The sequence below is a fragment of the Eumetopias jubatus genome, unplaced genomic scaffold (genome assembly GCF_037043125.1).
Source record: "Eumetopias jubatus isolate StellerSeaLion01/CBP00866 unplaced genomic scaffold, mEumJub1_p1.0 scaffold_5, whole genome shotgun sequence".
NCBI classification, from domain to species: Eukaryota; Metazoa; Chordata; class Mammalia; order Carnivora; family Otariidae; genus Eumetopias; species Eumetopias jubatus.
The window spans coordinates 113,159,560-113,181,239 of record NW_028274811.1 but is presented as its reverse complement, the minus strand read 5'-3'; the positions used below and the strand labels follow the sequence as shown (position 1 = coordinate 113,181,239).

General features: G+C 44.6%; 1 protein-coding gene across 1 annotated transcript in view; it reads left to right on the top strand.

Annotated features, from left to right (window-relative positions):
* Nucleotides 1–21,680, top strand: part of ABLIM3 (actin binding LIM protein family member 3) — a 109,132-nt gene that overhangs the window by 32,560 nt on the left and 54,892 nt on the right. Inside the window, exons 3-5 of the mRNA XM_088023693.1 lie at nucleotides 5,155–5,292; nucleotides 15,290–15,473; nucleotides 17,290–17,402. Of these exons, the coding sequence (XP_087879819.1) occupies nucleotides 5,155–5,292; nucleotides 15,290–15,473; nucleotides 17,290–17,402 (435 nt within the window). The remainder of the gene's footprint in view (nucleotides 1–5,154; nucleotides 5,293–15,289; nucleotides 15,474–17,289; nucleotides 17,403–21,680) is intronic.

Below are 21,680 nucleotides of genomic sequence, written 5' to 3'. Positions count from 1 at the left end.
CTTGCCCCAGGAGACGGAATCCGGGCTGCACACCCCGGTTCAACTCCAAAAACCAAACTCAAGGTCATGTTGTAAACGACGAGAGACTCTTCTATACAGACCCCACACTAACCTGTCAGGCAGACGGCTTTCTACCGGTGAAATGCCTGGATCCATAGTCGGCTCTCCTCCTCGGTACTTAGGAAATACCTGTGAACACACTCCGGGTACTTTGGGCCCTAATGGAGCCGTGAGTTGCCGACGTGTGACAGTGGCATTACCCAGCCGCTTCCCAGGGCCCTAGGCTGTTGCAAGCTCATTTTGGAACTGGTTGATTCTCCCTGCTTGATGTTTCACTGTTCAACCAGAAGCACCGCTGTTTTTATTACGCTTCCAGCCATTTTTCACAGCTGTTGTGCTGTCTCCAAGTCAGCTTTGTCACTCTTTTAATTATACCCCAGGATAGCATAGGTGCTTCTACTTTCTAAAGACAATTTTAAAGATGACTCGATTAGAATGGAGGGATGTCTTTTTCCCCAAGGTCAGGCCACCCTCAGGGGAGGAGGGACCAATCGTGCAGGCACCACTTCAGTAAGGAGAACGTAACTGAGGTCGTGTTATCTGTGAGGGAGGAAGCATGCTACTATCTGCTTTTAAAAGAGACGAATCTGATGCCAGCCCGGACTTGTCGATGAGAAACTCCTGAGACAGGGGCGGCAGCCAGCCGGAGGGAGGGAGAAAAGTCAGGTGCAGGAATTGGGTGCTGAGCTTATTTTTTGCTCTTTGACTCGGGTGCTCCTTTCAACTTACCGGAAGGCCAGCCACCCTCCCTTTCCGATTTGCTGTTGTTCTCCAACACTCTTAAATGATCTCTGTCGCCTTTGGGAAGAGCTTTACTTGCAAATTTCGTCGTGGAATTAAGTTGTGTTTTCCTGTAGAACTAAAGGTCTGCTGTGCGTCTATTTCAGACCCTTCATTTTTTCATCTCAAAGGCATTGGCCAGCTGATTTTCTGTCTTAAAAAAGTAGACTGACAACCATTGCCAGTTGACTTCTTTGCTTCTATTCTTGGAAAAATTAAGATTGTCCAGTCTCGCAGTAACTGAAAAATTGTGATTTTTTTTAAAAAAATTAGTATTTATTTCATTGCTTGGAATCTTTTGTCTCCAGATCAAATTCAGGATGGGTGAATGTGTGTGTAATTGGTTCCGATTGCAAACTGCTTTTGAGTACAACTTTAAAACTCTTCAAGGATGAAAAGGAATAATTTAAGTCTGAGGTGGTACACCCGAATTAATTTGTACATGTTATTTTTATATAAATAGGATTCAACCAGACTTCATTTCTTGTTCCCTAGTCTCAGCCTGGTGTTCCGTTTGTGGCTCTATAAAGTTGTAATGTCCAATAATGATACCACTAGCCACATGTGGCTATTTAAATGTAAATTTATATTAATTAAAATGAGATAAAATTAAAAATTCAGTACTTCAGTCACGCTAGCCATATTTCAAGCACCCAACAGTCACATTTGGCTAGTAATTATTATATTGGACAGTGTAAATATTGAACATTTTTATACTCAGAAATCTACTGGACAGCACTCCTTACAGACTCGGAACTGTCAGTGTCTCTCCTAGGTGCCCTTTACTGGCCAAATAACATTAAGAAGCCAGAGATTCCCTACATGCATTTTAGAAACATATCACATGATCCAGGTCTCTAAACTTGGTAACTTCATGGGTTATTTCACAAGTCAGCAAAGCTAATGTCCTTTGAAGCCCATGGCTGCTCTAAAATGTTGCTGTCAAGGACAAGCAGTTCAAAATTCAAGTACAAGTCAATTTGAATTCAAGAGACATTTGTACATAAGACAAATGTTATGAATCATGTGACTGGTTTCTAGTACTTTCTGAGATAAAAGTTCGTGGAAATAATAACCAGCAGAAAATCAACAATAAAATTTCAATGTTTTGCGGGGGAGGGGGGTGGCTAGAGATTGGTGGGAAAAAATGGCACCTTCTCTACACACCTACACACACAGAGTATGGTTTGATTATGTCATTGATTTAATTACCCAAGGCTACAAAATCTTGTTGGAAACGAGGTGGCTTTCAGGGCAAGAGCAGATATGGCATATCTCAGCCTAGCTTCCCTTGACCCCTAGAGCTCCTATTGGCACTATCTAGATAAGAAAAGGTCTTCACGGGCCTGTCTATAAGCTCAAATCTTGCTATACTGCTGCCCTTTTATAATCACAGTTTACATCCACAATCTGGAAGAACTCGCACAAACGATGGCTGCATTTCTATTTCTGGGATTATTTACAAACATCGGACATTTGTGGGTTTCCAGCCACAGTTAGCAGGACCAAAGCAGCACCCTCATCCTGAGGGAAGCAGAAGAGTTAGGGTTGGGGGGGCCCACCACTAGCTCTGCCCCTAGAAAACCCATTTTCCTAATCTGTCCCCTCACTCAGATTTAACACCTTTTTATCTGAGTGGTTCAAAGGCTGAGTCTTGACTGAAGACCATGATCACAAATCAATTTCCCCCAGAAAATCAAATCAGGGAAAAATCAAATTGATCTTGGAAATTGGTTCTTGAGCAATAAGGCAGGTTAAATTAGAAGAGGTAAATGAGAATTCGTGCAGTGATTCTGGAGGGACTTTTGGATACTTTTGAGACTTTTCATCACTGTTGGTGATGATTATCCTGTTAGTTCTTACTTGATTTTTGGACTCCCAGCTTTGCTTCCCTCAACAATTGTGGATCACTACACTGCTCATATAAACAGGATCTACATTTTTCTCACAAATTGGTGGGAGAGGGGAGAGTGAAATATTTTCCAGGGTTGGTGAGCACGAATCAGAGAAAGAAGAGGAGACAGGATGAATGGTTATGGACATTCTGGGGGTGGGGAAGGATCGCTCTGAGCTGTGGGGCGGATGTGATGATCATGGTACCAGTGAACATTTACGGAGCACTTCGTGCACTTTTCGAAATGCTTTACATGTATTAACCCATTTAGTGAATTAATTAATGATTTCGTTAACTAGCTAACTCACTTAAATTTTGCCTTAAATTTAAGACAGGAGAAAAGTTGAATAAGGGGCATGGACTCCTCAAGACAAAGATTGTGAGAAGAATATTATCTCCCACCTCAGATAGCAGAGTTGTCAGATGCAACATTTTCAGGGCTCAGTAACCAGCTTTTTGCCTTACAGGGCACTGGTGATTTCAGGAGACGTGTAAGTGGAAGATAATTGAAAGTCCATGGGCACCTGGGTGACCCAGTTGGTTAAGCATCTGCCTTCGGCTCACGTCATGATCTCAGGGTCCTGGGATCAAGTTCTGTGTTGAGTTCCCTGCTCTGCAGGGAGTCTGCCTCTCCCTCTCCTTCTCTCAATCTCTCTCTCTCAAATAAAATCTTAAAAAAAAAAAAAAGTCCTGTTTTTCTGTTACTTGTCTTTAAAAGGAAGAAGGCAGCTGAGATCAATTACAGAGGCCATCTTTGAGAATCTGAAGAGAGCTGTAGGATAATGTACATAACACCAAATTTTATATTTAATTAGAAATATTAGATCCCAGGTGTATCCATCAGGATATGCTGCACTAACAAGGCCATAACAACAAAAATCCCTCCTTGCTCGCCATAGATGTTCGTCCTGGGTTAGCCTTGGAGCTGCGCTCCAGGACTCAATCAGGGATCCAAGCTGATGCATCCTGCACACCATCTGGGGTATCACTGGTTGCTGGGTTATGGAAAAGGCAATATGGCAGATCACAAACTGGCTCCAGTTGAAAGTGACACACACAATTTCCATTCACATTTCATTGCCAAGCAAGACACCATGTGCCATCCTTCATTGTGCCTAGAATAAAAGATTCAACTTTCAGTGAACAGCCATTAACAACGACCACACTAGGTCAAGAAGCCCTGAATCGAGTATTCTCTAAGTTACTTTGCAATTCAAAGTTCATGTGAGTCCAGATTAATTTATAATATGCTTATTCAAAATTTAGGCAGTAAACCTGCATGTCTAAATAGTAGACATAAAATTCCCCTCCAATCAGGGGGTCATCTTTATAGCCAGGACAAGAGTGAGCCTTCTCCTAATAGGATATGAGCAAAAGATTTTGGACTATTGCTTCAACTTTGAAAATTGAGGAATTGAGTTCTCTCCTGATCCCCCTAGGGGCTTCCTACAAGAGAGAAGATTTGGTTCCTCATTAGCAACGTTATCTCAGTAGCTTATACATAATGAGATTGGACCAGACAGCTGTCAATATCCATCCCAACCCTGATTTTTTTTATTCTAAGCAGGTGCCTACTATTGTTAAATACCAGATAACCAGATTTTAGAGTGGTCAAGCAAAGTATATCTCAGGGACAGGCGATCTGGAAAAGTAGCCATGAGAGAGTCTGGGCAAGGGGATAATAGACTCATAAGCTAGTAGAGCTCTACGGTATCATCAAATGCCCAACTTCTATTGACTTCAGCCCCTTCTTAATCTCTACCAGATCTTTTTTCTTAATTATATACTTTTGACATTTTCTCAGTGCTATGGAAAGTGCCACTCAAAAGCAGCTTTAAGATGAGTCCCCTCACCAACCTCCTTCCAACTAGAGTGTCTCCCCTTTATGCCTCTTTTGTACAAAGCCTGTGCTACCACTGACCACCCTCATTTCATAGATGTCAAAACTAGAGCCCCAGAGAGGGAATGTCACTGGCTTTGCTCAAAGGCCAGTTGGAGGCAGGATCAGTCACCCATTTCTTTGAGACCCATGTCAACCGGAAAAACCAAATTCTCTTTGAGAAATTTGGAACCTGGTTTTGATCCAGAAATCATCCAAGAAATGGTATTTCTGGATCATTTACTTTGAAATACTCTACTTCTTCTTTTACTTTTCTTCTTCCATGAATTTGGCCTCTATTATGGCAAAGAAAGGTTACGCTCACTCATAAGTCTCTGCCTGCCTCAGGAGATTTATGGACTCACATCTTGATGGTGCCTTAGCTTGGCATATGCAGCCTGGTGATGTGTTGAAGGTACTTGGCTAATTACCTGCACGCTTTCTGCTTTTTCTCCCAGTTAGGATTATGATAATGTCTTATAGCAGAATTCCTAAAGAGGAAAGGCCTTCTGGATAGTGATCTCTTTGTTTCTTTCTGCAGTTCCTTATCAGCAGAATCTTTACAATCCCCGAGGCAGCTCCAATGTCATCCAGTGCTACCGGTGTGGAGACACCTGCAAAGGGGAAGTGGTCCGTGTCCACAATAACCACTTCCACATCAGATGCTTCACCTGTCAAGGTAGGAGGCCCAGACTCCCATCGCCCCTGTCAGATTGCAGGCCCTGGTTTCACCCACAGGACATGCCACAGGAGCAGGCAGAAAAAATGCAGGCCGATACCTCTACAGGCCTAAAGAAACTTTCCTTGAGCCTTTATGAGAACTCTCCCTTAGGCAGTGTGGAGTGAAGAGGAAGGGAAGAGTTGGGACGTGGGGGAGGGAGGGGAGCTGGTGACCTCAGAGTGGTAGTGCTGACCCAGGAGGAAAAAGGCAATCCTGCAAGCTTAACCTACACAGCCGGAGAGACTCCTGTCTTGTGCCTATAAATCGTTTGAGAGTGAATGAAACAGCAAGCTTTCCTGGCTAAAATTCCGTGTGGCCCTGAGATGAGCACCTATTCTATGACCGTGTGGCAATCCTCAAAGGTTAGGTTTAACAAGGGAGAAGGTACATTATGACTTCACTAAGGTCCGTAATTTGGAAGCAGGTGGATGTTGGGTTACCTCTGGACTCTTAAATTATGAGTTCCTAAAGAAGCAGGATAACTAGCAGCAGGAATAAAGAAGGACTCTGCTAAAAGAGCCCGGGGAGCCCTCTGGCCCAAGCAGGGCAGCCCCCACCCCCCGTGGTCCCTGATAGATGCCTTTCCAGCTTCCACTTCTTGAGGCTTTCTGTTCCACAAGGCAGCCATTCTGAGGTTGGATGGCCCCATGGGTTTAGAAAATGTTTGACCCCAAACCAGTAACTTCCACCTGTTGGTTCTAGATTTGTTCTCATGAAGTTTGATGAATACTGCACGTGTGCTGTTCCCTGTGCATGCCATTCACATACTTCTAGCCAGGTCACCCCATGCCTGATTACACTGCAGGTCCCTACTTTGAACCTCATCTGAAATGATTCCAACTTGTATCATCTTGGAGTCTTCCTTGATCCGTTCTGGTTTGTCACTATCACTCTTAATGCATAGTGCCCAGAACAGACCACGGTTCTCAAGGTCTGCCAAATACAGTGGGGGCACCCTTTCCATTAATATGATTGATGTTGAATTGACCTCCTGAGGAGCCACTTCACGGAATTGACGTATATTGAATTTAAGGTCAATTGAAACCTCAGATCTTTTCATTTTAGTAATTGCTTCCAACCTCAGTCTCATGTGTCTGAGATTGACTTACACTGCTATTGAGAAAAATTCTGGATTTCTTCCTCAGGATCTCACTAGACACTGCACTGAGCAAATCAATTACATATTCACATTTCCTAATGTTTTTAATGGAAGCACATATGGAATATATTTTAATTGATGTGATTTAAATTCTATATTGAGACTTGGCAAACCCCTTTAGTGTAAGCTGACCTGGGAAAGGGCCTTGGCGAGTGGCCATTTTTACATCCCTAGAAGTTGAGGCAGGAAAAAGGGTAAAAACAACAAAATTGTTCTAAGGAGGTTTGAGCTAGGACTGTGCAATTGTATTCTTAAGAAAGTATGTTAGTTACCCTTTGCTGAGACCAAAATTTAGTAGTTTAAATAATTTTTTGTTTAGCTCATGATCCTCTGGGTTGGCAGGGCAGTTCTCCCAGGCTGAGCTGGCTCTGCTTCTCTCCACTCACCTCATCACGATGGTATTGGTGGGTCACCTGGCAGTGGTTGGCAGGCTGTTGGGCTGAGTGCCTGCATATGGCTTCTCATCCTCCAGCAGCCTGGCTTGGATTCATTTGCATGATGGTCTCAGAGTTCCAAGTACAGCAAGAGAGCTAGCTTCAGAAAGCAAGACCCTTTTAAGTCTCAGCTTATGTCATACTTGCCAATGTCCCATTTGCCAAAACGAGTCAAGTGGCTGACCCAGGTTCACAATCATGGAGAAATAAACTTTGCCTTTGGTGGGAGGATTTGAAGATTTCAAGGGTGTGAATGCAGAGAAAGGAAGAATATGGCCATTTTGACAATCAGCCACGGGGAGGGTGTAGAATATCTTTTCATGGAGATTTTAAGGGAAAAAATAGATTTACTTTTCTGACTGTTTTCAATGTCAACTTGCTTAGAAGTGAAACAAATGAGAGAATTTTTGTTTCCAGCAGTAACCAGTTATAGTTACCCTTAAATAGCCTCATTTGAAAAAGTTAAAATCTCTATGAATTTTTTGTATAGTTCTTTTACCATGCACTACTGCACTGACATGAAATGAAAGAATCTGCAGAGGTGAAAAACAAAAAGAAAAGCAGAAATCCTCGTGTGACTGCCAATGCCAGATTTAATCCTAATGGTTTATGCTAAACCTTGGCAACCTTGTGCTTTTGCCTTGACGGCTGTATAGATCATAGAGACGTAGGAAGTAGAGGCTAGAGCATGGTCTAAGTAGGAATCTAATAGGAGACCTCTGAGTAAAGCTGAAATTTTCCCCTACGAAAATCTTACTTTCAATGTATGGATGGATGAGAAATAAACTGGAGAAGGAGACAGCAATGAAACTTGTCTGTACTAACTTTGGCACTGGGCAGAGGAGAATAAAACTTGTACCAAAACGTCTACCTATAATCCACCCTGAACATGGATTCATGTTCTATATTCATGCTATATATTTGGCATAAATTTTAAAAAAGCGAAACAGAATTTAAAAGAAAGTCATCCCACACTTGGCAAATGGCAGAAACAAGTGATATTCCTCTTTGGAGGAACTCAGCTTTACTCCAGACCTCAAAGAACTCCCACAGGTAACATTATCAGCAAAATGAGTAACTTGCAGTCAAAAACACACAAATCATAATGGAGGGAGAGCCACAGAAACAATGAAGAGAGAATCAGAACCTCAAAGGCTTCATAAATTTGTATTTTGTGACATTATATGATGACTACATAGGATACATCTAAATGGGTAAGAAGAGTTATTTAAAAAGAGCAAGAAACAACACATTATAACAAACAGCACAGTGGATTTGGAAAAGAAACAAAACTTTAGAAATAAAAATATATAATGTTTAAAATTTAAAAGTCAGTGTATGGATTATATAGCAGATTAGATGTTGCTGAAGAGAGAATTAATGAACTGTAGGATTTAGCCAAGAAAAAGGTATATACATATAGTGCAGAAATATAAGAAGGTGGTAAAAATAAAAGATCAGTTTATACATGGAGAAAATAGTGGAAAGGTTTGACATATATTCACTCAGAGTTCTAGAGATATGTAATAGAATACGTGAGTGGGAGGACAGTATTTGGAGACATGACAGTTATGCAATGTTCTAGAACTGTTCAAAGACACAAATCCTTGGATCCAGAAACCTAATAAATCCCAGTAGAAAAATATAAAAGAAACCCACCTGTATACATCATCAGAATGAAACTGAAGATCACCAAAGACAAACAACAATTTTAAAAACAGCCAGAGAGAAGAAATAGATCATCTGCCTACAAATGGTAAGTAGACTGAGAGCTAACATGTTAGTAGCAACAAGGAAGCCAGAGACCAGTGGAATAATTCCTGTATGTACTGAAAGAAGTAACTGTAAAGTTAGGATTATGTATTCAGCAAGAGTATTTTTCTAGACAAAGGCAAACCTATAGCTAACATCATACTTAATGGTGAAAGACTGCCTGCCTGCCTCTAAAGTCAAAAGTAACAAAAGGATGTTTGCTCTTACTACTTCCATTCAACACTGTACCGCAGGTTCCTATTGGGTCAGTTATGCAAGAAAATGAAATAAAAGACATCCAGATTGAAAAATTAAGTAAGGTTATTTCTATATGCACATGACATGATCTTATATATAGCAAATCCTAAGGAATGCACTAAAAAACTCTTAGAAATAACAAGTTAATCCGAGTTTCAGGATAAAAGATCAATATACCAAAATCAATTGAATTTCTATACACTTACAATGAACAATCTGAAAATAAAATTAAGAAATGATTCCATTTACAATAATGTCAAAAATAAAATACATAGGAATAAATTTAACAAAAGTGTAAAATGTATACTCTGAAAATTACAAAATATTAAAGAAGATCTAAATAAATGAAAAGAAATCTCATTTCATGGATCAGAAGTCTTAATATTGTTAAGATGGGAGTATTCTTCAGACTGATCTAGATTTAAGGCTATCTTACTCAGCTCAGACTTCCACAATAAAGTACTGTAGATTGAGTGTCTTAAATAACAGAAATTTATTTTGTCACAGTTCCAGAGGCCAAGATTAAGGTGCCAACATGGTAGGGTTCTGGTGAGAGCTCCCTTCTTGGCTTGCAGATAGACATCTTCTTACTGTGTTCTCACATGTCGGGGAGAGAGAGAGAGAGATGGCAAACTGGCTGATGTCTCTTCTAAAAAGGGCTCTAATCTCATAATGAGGGTCCCACCTTTAAAACCCTCATCTAAACCTAAGTATCTCCTCAAGGCTCCATACCCAAATACCATCACACTGGGGGTTAGGGCGTCAAAATACAAATTCGGGGCAGGACATTGTTCCGTTCACAGCAAATGCAATCCCCATAAAAATCCCAGCTGGTTTCCTTGAAGAAATTGATAAGCTGATTGTGAGATTAATATGGAATTGCCGGGGATATAGAATAGCCAAAGCAATCCTGAAAAAGAAGAACAAAGCTGGAGGACTCAAACTTCCCGCTTTCAAAACTTACTACAAAGCTCCAAGAGATAAGACAGTGTGGTACTGGCACACGGATAGACATACAGATCGATAGAGTTGAGAGAGCAGAAATGAACCCTTAGGTTTATGATCAGGTGATTGTCAACAAACCTACCAAGACAATTCTACAGGGAAGAGGAGTCTTCAACGAATGGTGCTAGGAAAACTGGACGTACATATGCAAACAAAAAAAAAAAAACAAAACAAAAAAAAATGAAGTTGGACTCCTTCCTCACACCATACACAAAAATTAGGTCAAAATAAGTAAAAAACCTACATGTAAGAGCTAAAACTATAAAACTCTCAGGAGAAAATATAAGAGTAAGTTTTCGTGACCTTGAGTTAGGCAAAGACTTCTTGGCTATGACACCAGAAGCACAAACAACAGAAGAAAAATAGATGAATTAGGTGTCATCAAAATTAAATACTTCTCTGTGCTTCAAAATATACCATCAAGAATGTAAAAAGTCAACCCACTGAATGGGAGAGGAAATTTGCAAAACATACATCTGGTAAAGAACTTGTATCTAAACTATATAAGGGAGTCTTACATCTTACTAAGAAAAAGACAATCCCATTTCAAAATGGGCAAAGGATCTGAATAGAGGTTTCTCCAAAGAAGTTCTACAAATGTCCAGAAAACACATGGAAAAAAATGCTCAAAGTCATTAGCCATCTAAGAATGCACATCAAACCACAAGGAGACACATGTCGCGCCCACAAGATCGGCCATATTAAAAAAGACAGAGAATACAAACACGTTGGCAAGAATGTGGAGAAACTGGAACCCTCCTCCATTGCTGGTGGGAATGCAAAGTGCATAACTGCTGTGGAAAGCAGTCTTGCAGTTCCTCTAGGAGTTCAATGTAGAGTTACCATATGACTTAACAATTTCAAAGCCATAGATGTATGCTTAAGAGAAACAAAAACATATGTCCATGCAAAAACCTGTGCATGAATGTTCATAGTAGGATTATTCATCAAGTCAAAAATTAGAAACAATTCAAATATCCATCAACTAATGAATGGATAAATAAAATGTGGTGGAACATTTTGCAACAATACATCCACGTGGATGAACCCTAAAAGCACAAATGTCCCATAAACATGTAAGAAGATTCTCAATTTCATTAAAAATTAGGGAAGTGAAAATTTTAAAGTGAAATTTAAAATCACAATAAGATGGGGCACCTGGGTGGCTCAGTCGGTTGAGCCTGACTGTTGATTTCAGCTCAGGTCATGATCTCAGGGTCATGAGATCAAGACCGAAGCCCGGCTCACACTGAGCATGGAGCCTACTTGGGATTCCTCTCTCCCCCTCTCTCTGTCCCTACCCCACCACACACACACACACACACACACACACACACACACACACACACACTGCTCATGCACATGCGTGCTCCCTCTCTCTCAAAAGAGAGAGAGAGAAAGAAAGAAAGAAAAAGAAAAGAAAGAAGAGTGTGTTTTAAAAAAAATTAAATAAAATCACAATAAGATGACATTTTATAGCCACCATGTTGACTACATATATTATCAGCTTAATGATGATATGGACCAGTGGAAACTGCTGGTAGGAATGCAAATGGGAAAAACTCTGGAAAACGGTGAGGCTTCACCTCACAGATACAAGAATGTTCAAAGCAGCATTTCCATAAAACAACAACAACAACAACAACAAAAAACTGCAGGCAGTTCAAATGTCCTTCAACAGTGGAGTAGTTCGATCGTGATACAGACCATGGGATACAGCACAGCAGTAAAAATGAAAAATGCAGTTACATGCATCGACATGGACGAATCTCAAAAACATGATCCTAAAAGTATGAAGCAAACACAGGAGAATAAATGCAGTAGGGTTCCATCAATATAAAGTTCAAAAAGGGCAAAACTAAACAATGCATAATTTGTGGTTACATCAGAGGTGGTCAAAGTAGAAAGAAAAGCAAGAGAATGGCAAACACACAATTAGGGACAACATGGGGAGGGGATGCTTTCAGGATATGCGAACAGGCTTTAGAGGCACCGGGAATGTTCTGTTTCATAAACTTGGGAGCGGGTACCTGGGAATGCATTTTATTCTTCTTCTTTAAATGGTGTTTGTATATTTACTACATTTTCTGTATGCATAATATAGTTCACAGTTAAACGTTTAAATGTCAAATAGATCACCCTCAGGAGCCCTTCTAACACTTCAGTTTTGAAATTCCGTAAAACTCCGTCTCATTTGAAAAGTTGAAAAATCAACAGAATCCCATGACAGACTCGCGGACTCTCGGGTGTGGGTGCGTTCTCAGTTACCACACAGCCCCTTCACTTCACAAATGAGGCAGCTGAGCTCGAGAGGTGAGGTAAGTTTTTCAAAGCCACGCAGCACCTGAGTGGTAGAACAGAAGCATGGACCACGGTCCGGCGACCCCCAACACAGTCCGTTTTCCCCTGAAACAGGCAGTGACTGTAGGCAAGGTCTCTTTCTGGGCGTTATGTTAACAGTGAACATTCATTCTGGATTTTCTCAAAGCAGTTCTAACTTCTCATATCCTGTCCTACTGTCAAACCAAATGATCTTCTTTTTTTTTTTATTAATAGATTTTATTTTTTTGATTCACAGAATAACGCCTGTCCTGGGTGTTGTGTTAAATTCCACATCAGTTCCATACTGTAGACCCTCTCCGAGGCCTTTCCTGTTATTTGGCTGTCAGGCTCTGCTCAGCCTCAAATACGTCTCTCCCGCTGTCCAGCTTGCCTTCTAGCCCCATGTTCCCCACTGTACTTCCAGGCACCCCCTGAGATTCTTATCAACCTTTACATCCTTTCTACCAAAAACTTCCTCCTTCAACTCCTTGGGGGAAATGGAGGAACTGATTGTTCCAAGTTTTCTTATGGCCTCCTGGGTTTGTCTACTGGGAAAGGTGGCTCTGAGGGTGGAGCTGGCCGGGGAAACAAAGGAGAGAAAAGAAGGAAAAAAACAGGAGCTGTTTCCAATGAGGTCGTAGGCCATGACCTCACTAATTCCACAGCCATGAAGTCAATCGATCTGCCACCTGCACGCCCCAGAACTCCCTGTACTCTGGCCTGGCCTGCTCTTGAGGCATTGTTTGATGTGATGAATTTTCACAAAGCCTGGTAGAAGATGAACCCTCTGCCGTCAACCACCACCACCACCTCCACTAATAGGCCCCTGCCTCTCTGCAGGCAGGGTTGGTCTCCAGGGCCCTCCAGCCCCACCTCGCACTGAGTTTAAAATGTTTAGGCACCTGGTAAGCCCCAAAGGAAACTCTGCTTCTCCTAGACTCGCGGCATATCAGTGTCAGAAGAAAAGTTCAGGTCACTTTTTAATCCACCTTCTTCATTTTACATACATGTGAACAGAGACCAAGTTCATTGTCACCCAAGAGAGTTAATGGCAGTGACAAACTCAGAGCCCAGGCGGTCCAACTCCCAGAATACTATATCTCCCACTGTGCTGCACAGACCCCCTAATGCTGTGACCTCTGGGGCTCCCCTCCTCCTCACTCATCCTGGCCCCATAAGCCTGCCTCTGGCCTGCAAGGTGAACACACACTTGCGAATGCTTCTGCCCTGCGCCTAGAAGTCCATCCTCTCTTTAACCTGGCTGCTTTTGCATTACAACTTTCCCTATGGACAAGGGGGTAGTATTTACTGGGGTGGCATCAACCAATCCAGACCAGGTCCCTGCAATGACAGGCTTGGAATTCCATCTTATTTGTTTCCACACCATTGAGCTTGCTTCAGAAAGCTGATCTGTGCTAACCAAGTCCTCAAGAAACCAATGTATAAAATCAGAGTGCCCTTTTATTAATGGAAATAAGAGCTGTCATTCTCCATTGTACTAGTTTGCATTGCCCTGACCGGCTGCTTCCCAAAGGTCTATGTAGTAAGTCAAACTATCAGCCACTTAGTGAATGCAGACTCAGAACAAGGGGGCTGGTCATAGGGTTGGGATGGGCTTCCCAGTGGCCTTCCTTTGATTGCTGGCCAGCCCCTTCTTGGCTGACCAGCCCTGCTTTAGCCAGACCGATACACTCAGCAGTTCTGGTGGCCCTGAGAGCCATTCGATCTCTTGGAAGAAACTTTGCCTCTTTCTGCCCTTCCCATTAGGTGTTGATTTCGTAACTTAAGCCTCAGAGGGAAATTTCATTTGCCACGTTTCCAAGTCCATTGGAGGTAGGGAGTCCCACATGATTCAGTCGTTCAAGCACCTAGAATTACATCCACCTACTCCTCTATCATCGGTCCTACACATCTTCATATTGTCCTCAAGGATATCCCATAAGACCTTATGACATCATGTTGCCTATCTATGAAAAAGCTATCAATGCAATTGGTCATTTTTGCAACTGGGTGATGGGACATCATTATAACCTTCTTTCTTCTTTTATGTCAGAGAGTTTCAAAAAACTTTTTTTTAAGTTTTTGAAAAACTAGGAGAAAAACTATCCGTGGCTTCTCATTATCCCACAAAGCTGGACTCAGGCCCTCCTCCAACTGGTCTGTCAATATTTTCCTGTATTACTGCCCTCCACTCCCTAAAAACACCACCCCTACCCCAGTCCCACCTCCCCACAAATACCACTTGCAACCTCCTGCTTGTGTGCTTTAGCTCATTTTCGGCCTTCAGAGTTCAACTTAAGTGCCCCCTCCTCCAAGAAGCCTACCATGATCCCTCCGCCACTGACATTGCTCCCTTTTCCTCCGCACTCACAGCACCTGCTGCCCGCACCAGCCCATGGCCTATCGCCCATGATGTATGTTCTCTAAGGTCGTCTTTTGGCATATAGTGTTAGCTCTTCAGAGTTCAGGGATCGTGTTTTATCATTCTTGCCTGGGAACAGACCGATTCTCTATGTCTATGGTGAGAGCAGATTATAAACTTCAAATCATCCATCCTACTGCCATCCTAAATTGTCTTCACCTAGCACAGAACCATGCACAGAGAAAGTGCCCAGGGAAATTTTAACTGAATGATCTTATCCAATTCATAATACCACCAGTTTGGCCTTGTGTGAGCTAGGCAGTCCTAAACTTTCATCCATGCATTGAGAAGATGGTACAACACCAGTGGTCCCGTCAGGATCAGCTGGGGAGTGCGCTAAAACGCAAATACCTGGGCCCTGGCCCCCAGGGAGTCTGATTCAGGCCCAGGCGTCTGCATCTTAAGGAGCCCGCAGGTGACTCCAATGCAAGTGGTCTTCAGGACACACTTTAAGGAGCACTAGCCCCACGAGGTCCGATGTGCCACCATTTTCGGGCCACTGGTGACCAAGTCAGACGTCAGCCTTTTCCCCCCTGAGAACCTCATGCTTGCCCACCTTCCCTGGACTCAGCCTGCCCTTGATTCTCTCCTTGTTCCCCGCAGTATGTGGCTGTGGCCTGGCCCAGTCGGGCTTCTTCTTCAAGAACCAGGAGTACATCTGCACCCAGGACTACCAGCAACTCTACGGCACCCGCTGTGACAGCTGCAGGGACTTCATCACCGGCGAGGTCATCTCTGCCCTGGGCCGCACCTACCACCCCAAGTGCTTCGTGTGCAGCTTGTGCAGGTGGGCAGGTGGCCAACAGGGGCTGGGCCCCTCTGCCTGAGCCCTCTGGCGGTGTGGGGGCTCACAGGGCTGTGCACTGAACACTTGGATTTCTAGGCTCTCGTGGGTGGAACGATCTGACAGGCCAGTGCTTTTCAAACCTTTTAGCAGCTGAATCCTGTCTGTCAAATACGATCTCATGTAAAACACTAGTTTGTCTAGCGATCAAGACAGAGTGAGGACCTGAGCCACCACCCTCAGCCTCCCATTTCCCATCAGAAGTCCTCAGAGGAACTACTGAGTTCCCTGAACCCATTTTGGAAACCAGGCATGTGGGGCAGCTCCCGCCCCCTCAGCCTCATGTAGTGTAGACATATCTGTCTGTAGCCCTCCTGCATGACCCTGGCACGTGATCCCCTCTCTGTAAGCCTCAGCTTCTTCCTCAGTAAAATGGGCATCAAAACCATCCCAATGTTGTAGGGTTTTTGTGAAGATAAACGAGATGGTGTTTGCAAAGACCATAGCTCAGTGACTGGGACATAATTGTGTCTGCTTTTGCTATTCTTGTCATTGTCACATGATAACCATCTAGGCTCTCAGGCAACCTGGTAGGCAATGGAAAGCTCGCCCTTCCCTCTCCCTCGTGCCCTGCATCCTGGTTCCTTGTTAATTTAGCAGACGTACATGAAGGGTCCACTGTATGCCAAGCACCACATTAAGGAGATGAAAAAAATAAAGGAGACCTCAGCCTTGCCCACAAATACATTAAAATTTAATGGACTGCCCTGATTAAGTCGTACGTAGAAACATGGTTTGGAATAAATGTATGCCTTTTTTAATTAGGAAAGGAATTTATAATTAATTATTCTCCCGATAAAATAACTACCTGTTAGTTACCGGTTAGGGTTCCTGCTGAGACTAATGACACAGTGTACAAGAAAATAAAACCACCCAGTAGAATTCATTCATTCATCCATCTCTTAAAACCTGGGTCTTGGGTCCCAGAATCCCAGACCCACAGTAGGGTCCATATGGTTTAAAGTGAAGTTTCTGTCAAGCCCCATACAGACGCAGTGCCTCCCCAAGGTCATGCTGTGTCCTTTACCACAAGTCAGTGCCTGGGCCTCGATGAGAACACAGCTTCCCCAACTCAAGCCAGCACCCCCTGCCATGTCCCACATTGCTAATACAAGGGCAGTGGAGCCACTGGAAGCCTATGTCAGGGGCACTCAGAGTCTGTATAACAGGCTGTCCCCGACTTCATGCACGAGAGCAGCTGAACAATGGGTTCAACAGTGCCAGGGATTCGATGTACAGTTTATCTTTGTTTAGGGAGGCAGGACATGGACCAGTTTGAGACCTTGGGACTCAGAAACCCAAACTGCACAAACGCAGGGGAGAGGAAGAGATTATTTGTGGATTTCTAAATGTCCTGGATAGTGAAAGGAAGAAATTTTGGTGAATTTAGGAGTTGACGGAGTTCTTCCTGATATATGGGGATAGGTGAGGTTGGGATGGAAAAAGTCTTTCCAGAAAGAAGGGGCAACTCTGGGAGGAATTATTAACCAATTTATTTACAGATGAGACATATAAGCTTCACTAAGTGTCATGGTGTGCCCTGGGTTAAAATCATATAAATGGCCCAAGTGGGGCTCCAGTTCCTGTCGCCGCCCCCAACTGAGTGGTTTGGTCAGCCTGGCACCGTGAACAGCACTTGAATTTACCCGGCATAATAGAAGGCAGGCTGTGTGTATGAGCTTTGAACACATCTGCTGTCAGCTCACCAACAGACATGGTGAAGAAGAGGTGTTGCATTTCTCTTCCATCTCCCTTGTAGGAAGCCTTTCCCCATTGGAGACAAGGTGACCTTCAGCGGGAAAGAATGTGTGTGTCAGACATGCTCCCAGTCCATGACCAGCAGTAAGCCCATCAAGATCCGCGGACCAAGCCGTGAGTCCTCCCCGTGGGCACCTCCCTGTCTGCAGGCCATGTGCCCTAGGGCTCCCTGTCCCAGCTCTGTCATCCGCTCCTGCAGGCCCGGAGGGAAGTGGGGGAGGTTTCCACCCTGGAGGACTCCTGAAGCCTGACCCAGTTGGCATTCAGCCCAGACTCACAAGCTTCCTTAAGCAGAAATGCAGGGAAAGCAGGCTGCTGATTATAAACCATGACAGCCTGTACCACGTTTGGCCACTTGGGTGGGGCTCTTCTAGGATGAGCTAGGCTCCCTATCTTATCTCCCCTTGGGATCCATGTTCCCCAGGGCACCCTAACAGGGCTGACGAAGCCACCAGTGGTTCTCAATTTGTACAAATTCCACCAGAAAGTGTACACAGACTCATCTTAAGAAGGAGAAATATGGAAGCAAACCACAAGGAATGTGCTAGTGTCTCTTAGAAAGTGTCCCGGGGAATACTGCATCAGCTTCACTACGTAACTGTAAACATGCAGATTTTTAGGCCCACTTTGGCCTTTTTTTTTTTAATGTTCTTTCATCTTTTTTTTTAAGATTTCATTTATTTACTTGACAGAGAGAGAGCAAGCGAGAGAGAGAGAGAGAGAGAGCAGGAACGGGGAGCAGGGAGGGGCAGAGGGAGAAGCAGAGAAGCAGACTCCCTGCTAAGCAGGGAGCCTGACGCGGGGCTCGATCCCAGGACCCTGAGATCATGACCTGAGCCGAAGGCAGACACTTAACCCACTGAGCCACCCGGGGACCCCTCCCCCCTTTGGACTTCTAAGAAAGGAACCTAGAAATCTGCATTCTTAATAAGTTTCCTGAGTGATGCATTTGTGCCTCCTAAGACTGAGAACCGCCATTTAGAGATAAGGGGAACATCTGCCTCACCAGAGTAAATGTTATGTCTCATCACTGAACTATAGATTTGGGGGGAAACTGAGAATCAAGAGTGTGCCTCGGGACAGTCATTCGAATTCGTGGAACATCCATTCCCCTCAAGTGTGTCTAGTGGTAAGATGTCTAAATCACTGTTCCCAGATGCCCTTGTCAGGCTGCTGACGGCAGGTGCCCACACAGACACGGCCCTGGCCCCCGGGGCCCGCCGTAAGCCACGCTAGGCTCCCGTGTTCTTTCACATTACATGACACTCCCACTGGTCTCCACAAGAGAATCAATGAGAACCCATTAGCCGCCAGCCCTGAATCACTGTGCGGGCGTGGCACCGACAGAGTCAGCGTGCCTGGGCCGCATCCTGCTGAGGGGGTAAGCACAGAACACCCCGAGTCAGCAGGGCTTGGCCCCGAGGGGCTCCATCAGAGCCCGCCCGGTGTGGTGAACTGGGGAGAAAGACGACGGGAGGGCTTCCTCCCTAGCCCTTCCTTCCTCTCGATCTAATCAGATCTGCTCACAGAATGTGCAGAGCACTTCCTTCAGCGTCCTCGGTGACATTCAAGAACAGTTTGCTGGTCTGAGCAGGTTTCCATCTTGAGATGGCTGAGTGAACACGCTGTTATCGCTCATGATTCCTTGAAAGCATCGTGCAGAATGACAGCAGGACTGGAGTACTGGGATGCAGGACCACGGCCCTGTGACTGACGCTGCAGAGGCGCCCAGAGACCAGCAGGACCGCGTGTGAGGCAGTAGAGAGAGGCTGGCTAGAGCCAGGAGCATGCCAACCCTCTGTGTAAAACACAGCAGACACAGAGCCTCGCTGGGGCTCCATTTACCCAGCTCTATGGAAAGCAAATGTATTAGTATCCAGGAGCCAGACTAGCATACGCCATAGTGTGTAAAACGCTCTCTAAATATAACGCGAGGATGCTGCAGACTCAGAGATTTAATCTGGAAAGCACACCAAAGAGAGAATATGATTCCTGAATCTGTTATTTCTCTTGGCTTGTACTGCATTACTACATGCATCAGGGACCTCGGAGAGGTGGGAGAGTTCCTTGGCTGAGTGTGGGAATCCTGCATGAGAACGTGTCCTTGAGGAGAAGTACTAAATGTCTCCACCATCATTCTGCAAGTCCAAAGGCAGAGGAAGGTGAAGAAGAGCGAATAATGAGAAGCAAATGAGCACATAAGCAGTCTCCAGGGGGAGTACCCAGGGTCACGGCTCATCTTGTTACTCACAACGTAAAGACAGTGAGCTGTGGATCTACACCTTTTCTCCCCGAAGGTGGTCACTGTCCATGCTGCAGATAACTAGAGGGGGTGTTGGAAGGTCTGCTGAGTTCCCGAAGGATAGAGGGAACCAAAACAGAGTCAAAAGAGGGCTAAGATGAAGAATGTATCATGGAAAAGGAAAAAGAAGGAGGAAAAACCTGCTGTATTTTTGATCTACAGGGCTGTGACATTTCACGCTGGAGGGTGAATAAAGACATTCTGGAACAGCAGGGGCAGTTATCTGCTCAAAAGAGATTAAGAAGAATACTCAGGCACTATCAAGAGAAAAGAATTGTGTTACCTTTTACAAGAATAAGAAGTATTTCCTCACCATTTTCACTGAGAGGAATCAGCAGCAGTAGCAACATCAGCATCACTGACATAACTGTCACGACCGTCACTACCGACACCACCACCACCACCATACCATCACAACTGTCACCATCACCACCACCGTCACCATCACAACTGTCACCACCACCACCATCACCATCACAACTGTCACCGCCATCACTACCAACACCACCACCACCACCACCACTATCACAACTGTCACTGCCCTCACTACCAACACCACCACCACCACCACCACTATCACAACTGTCATCATCACCATCACCATCACAACTGTCACTGCCATCACTACCAACACCACCACCACCACCACCACCACTATCACAACTGTCATCATCACCATCACCATCACAACTGTCACTGCCATCACTACCAACACCAACACCACCACCATCACTATCACAACCATTACCGCCATCACTACCAACACCACCACCACCACCATTACCACCACCACCACCACTACCAACACCACCACCACCACCATTACCATCACAACTGTCATCACCACCACCACCATCACTATCACAACTGTCACCGCCATCACTACCACCACCACCACCATTACCATCACAACTGTCACCACCACCACCATCACTATCACAACTGTCACCGCCATCACTACCACCACCACCACCATTACCACCACCACCACCACTACCAACACCACCACCACCACCACCATTACCATCACAACTGTCATCACCACCACCACCATCACTATCACAACTGTCACCACCATCACTACCAACACCACCAACACCACCACCACTATCACAACTGTCACCACCACCACCCCCATCACTATCACAACTGTCACTGCCATCACTACCAACACCACCACCACCACCATCACTATCACAACTGTCACCACCACCACCACCACCATCACCATCACAACTGTCACCGCCATCACTACCAACACCACCACCACCACCATCACCATCACAACTGTCACTACCAAGTAATTGTTTTATAGATGAGAAAACTGAGACCCAAAGAGTATAAATGACTTGCCCAGAGTCACACAGATAGTAAGTAAAGAAACTGGAATGTGGGCCCAGGCAGTCTGGCCCCAGAGCCTATTCCCTTCACACCCTATACCAGAGACATGACTTGCTAATTGGGCAGGGGCCCGTCTTCCTGGATTAGTTATCTAAAGCAAGGAAGGGAGCCTGCTATGACTCACAAAACCCACTCATTTTCGTTGATCTAAATGGAACGCATGACACAGTCAAGAAAAACTAAAAATGGCTGCCTGGAGTCTCTAGAGACCTCAGTAAAGTGAGGGATTTGGGGGAACAGGTGGTGACATTGTACTTTCTGCCAGCTGAAGGTTGTAATTTTGGAATAGAGAGGAACATATGAGGAGCGGACAGCTGGCTGCACAGCAACCAGCACAGGGCAGGGTATAGCTTTCCTACCGTGCCTGTTTGTTGTACTAGACTCATGGGCTCCTGGGTGGATGCCTGAAGCTCCACCAGTGCTCAAGGCCGAAAGGAGGAAGAAGAGGGAGAAAAGGGTCCTGATCAATCTGAGGCCAGTACAGTGGAGGACCCGCAGTATGCCATGAAAAGCAAAACCACATGGAGGAGGCATCCCAGAATCCTCATCCACAGGCCTTCCCGGCAACAGGAATATTCTTCTGGCCTCAGATCAGAGGTGGGACAGTGCAGAGAATATGGGTTAAGAACACAAGAACGTGAAATAAGAATGACAGCGACCATTTGTTGAGCTCGTGTGTTGAGTCCTTA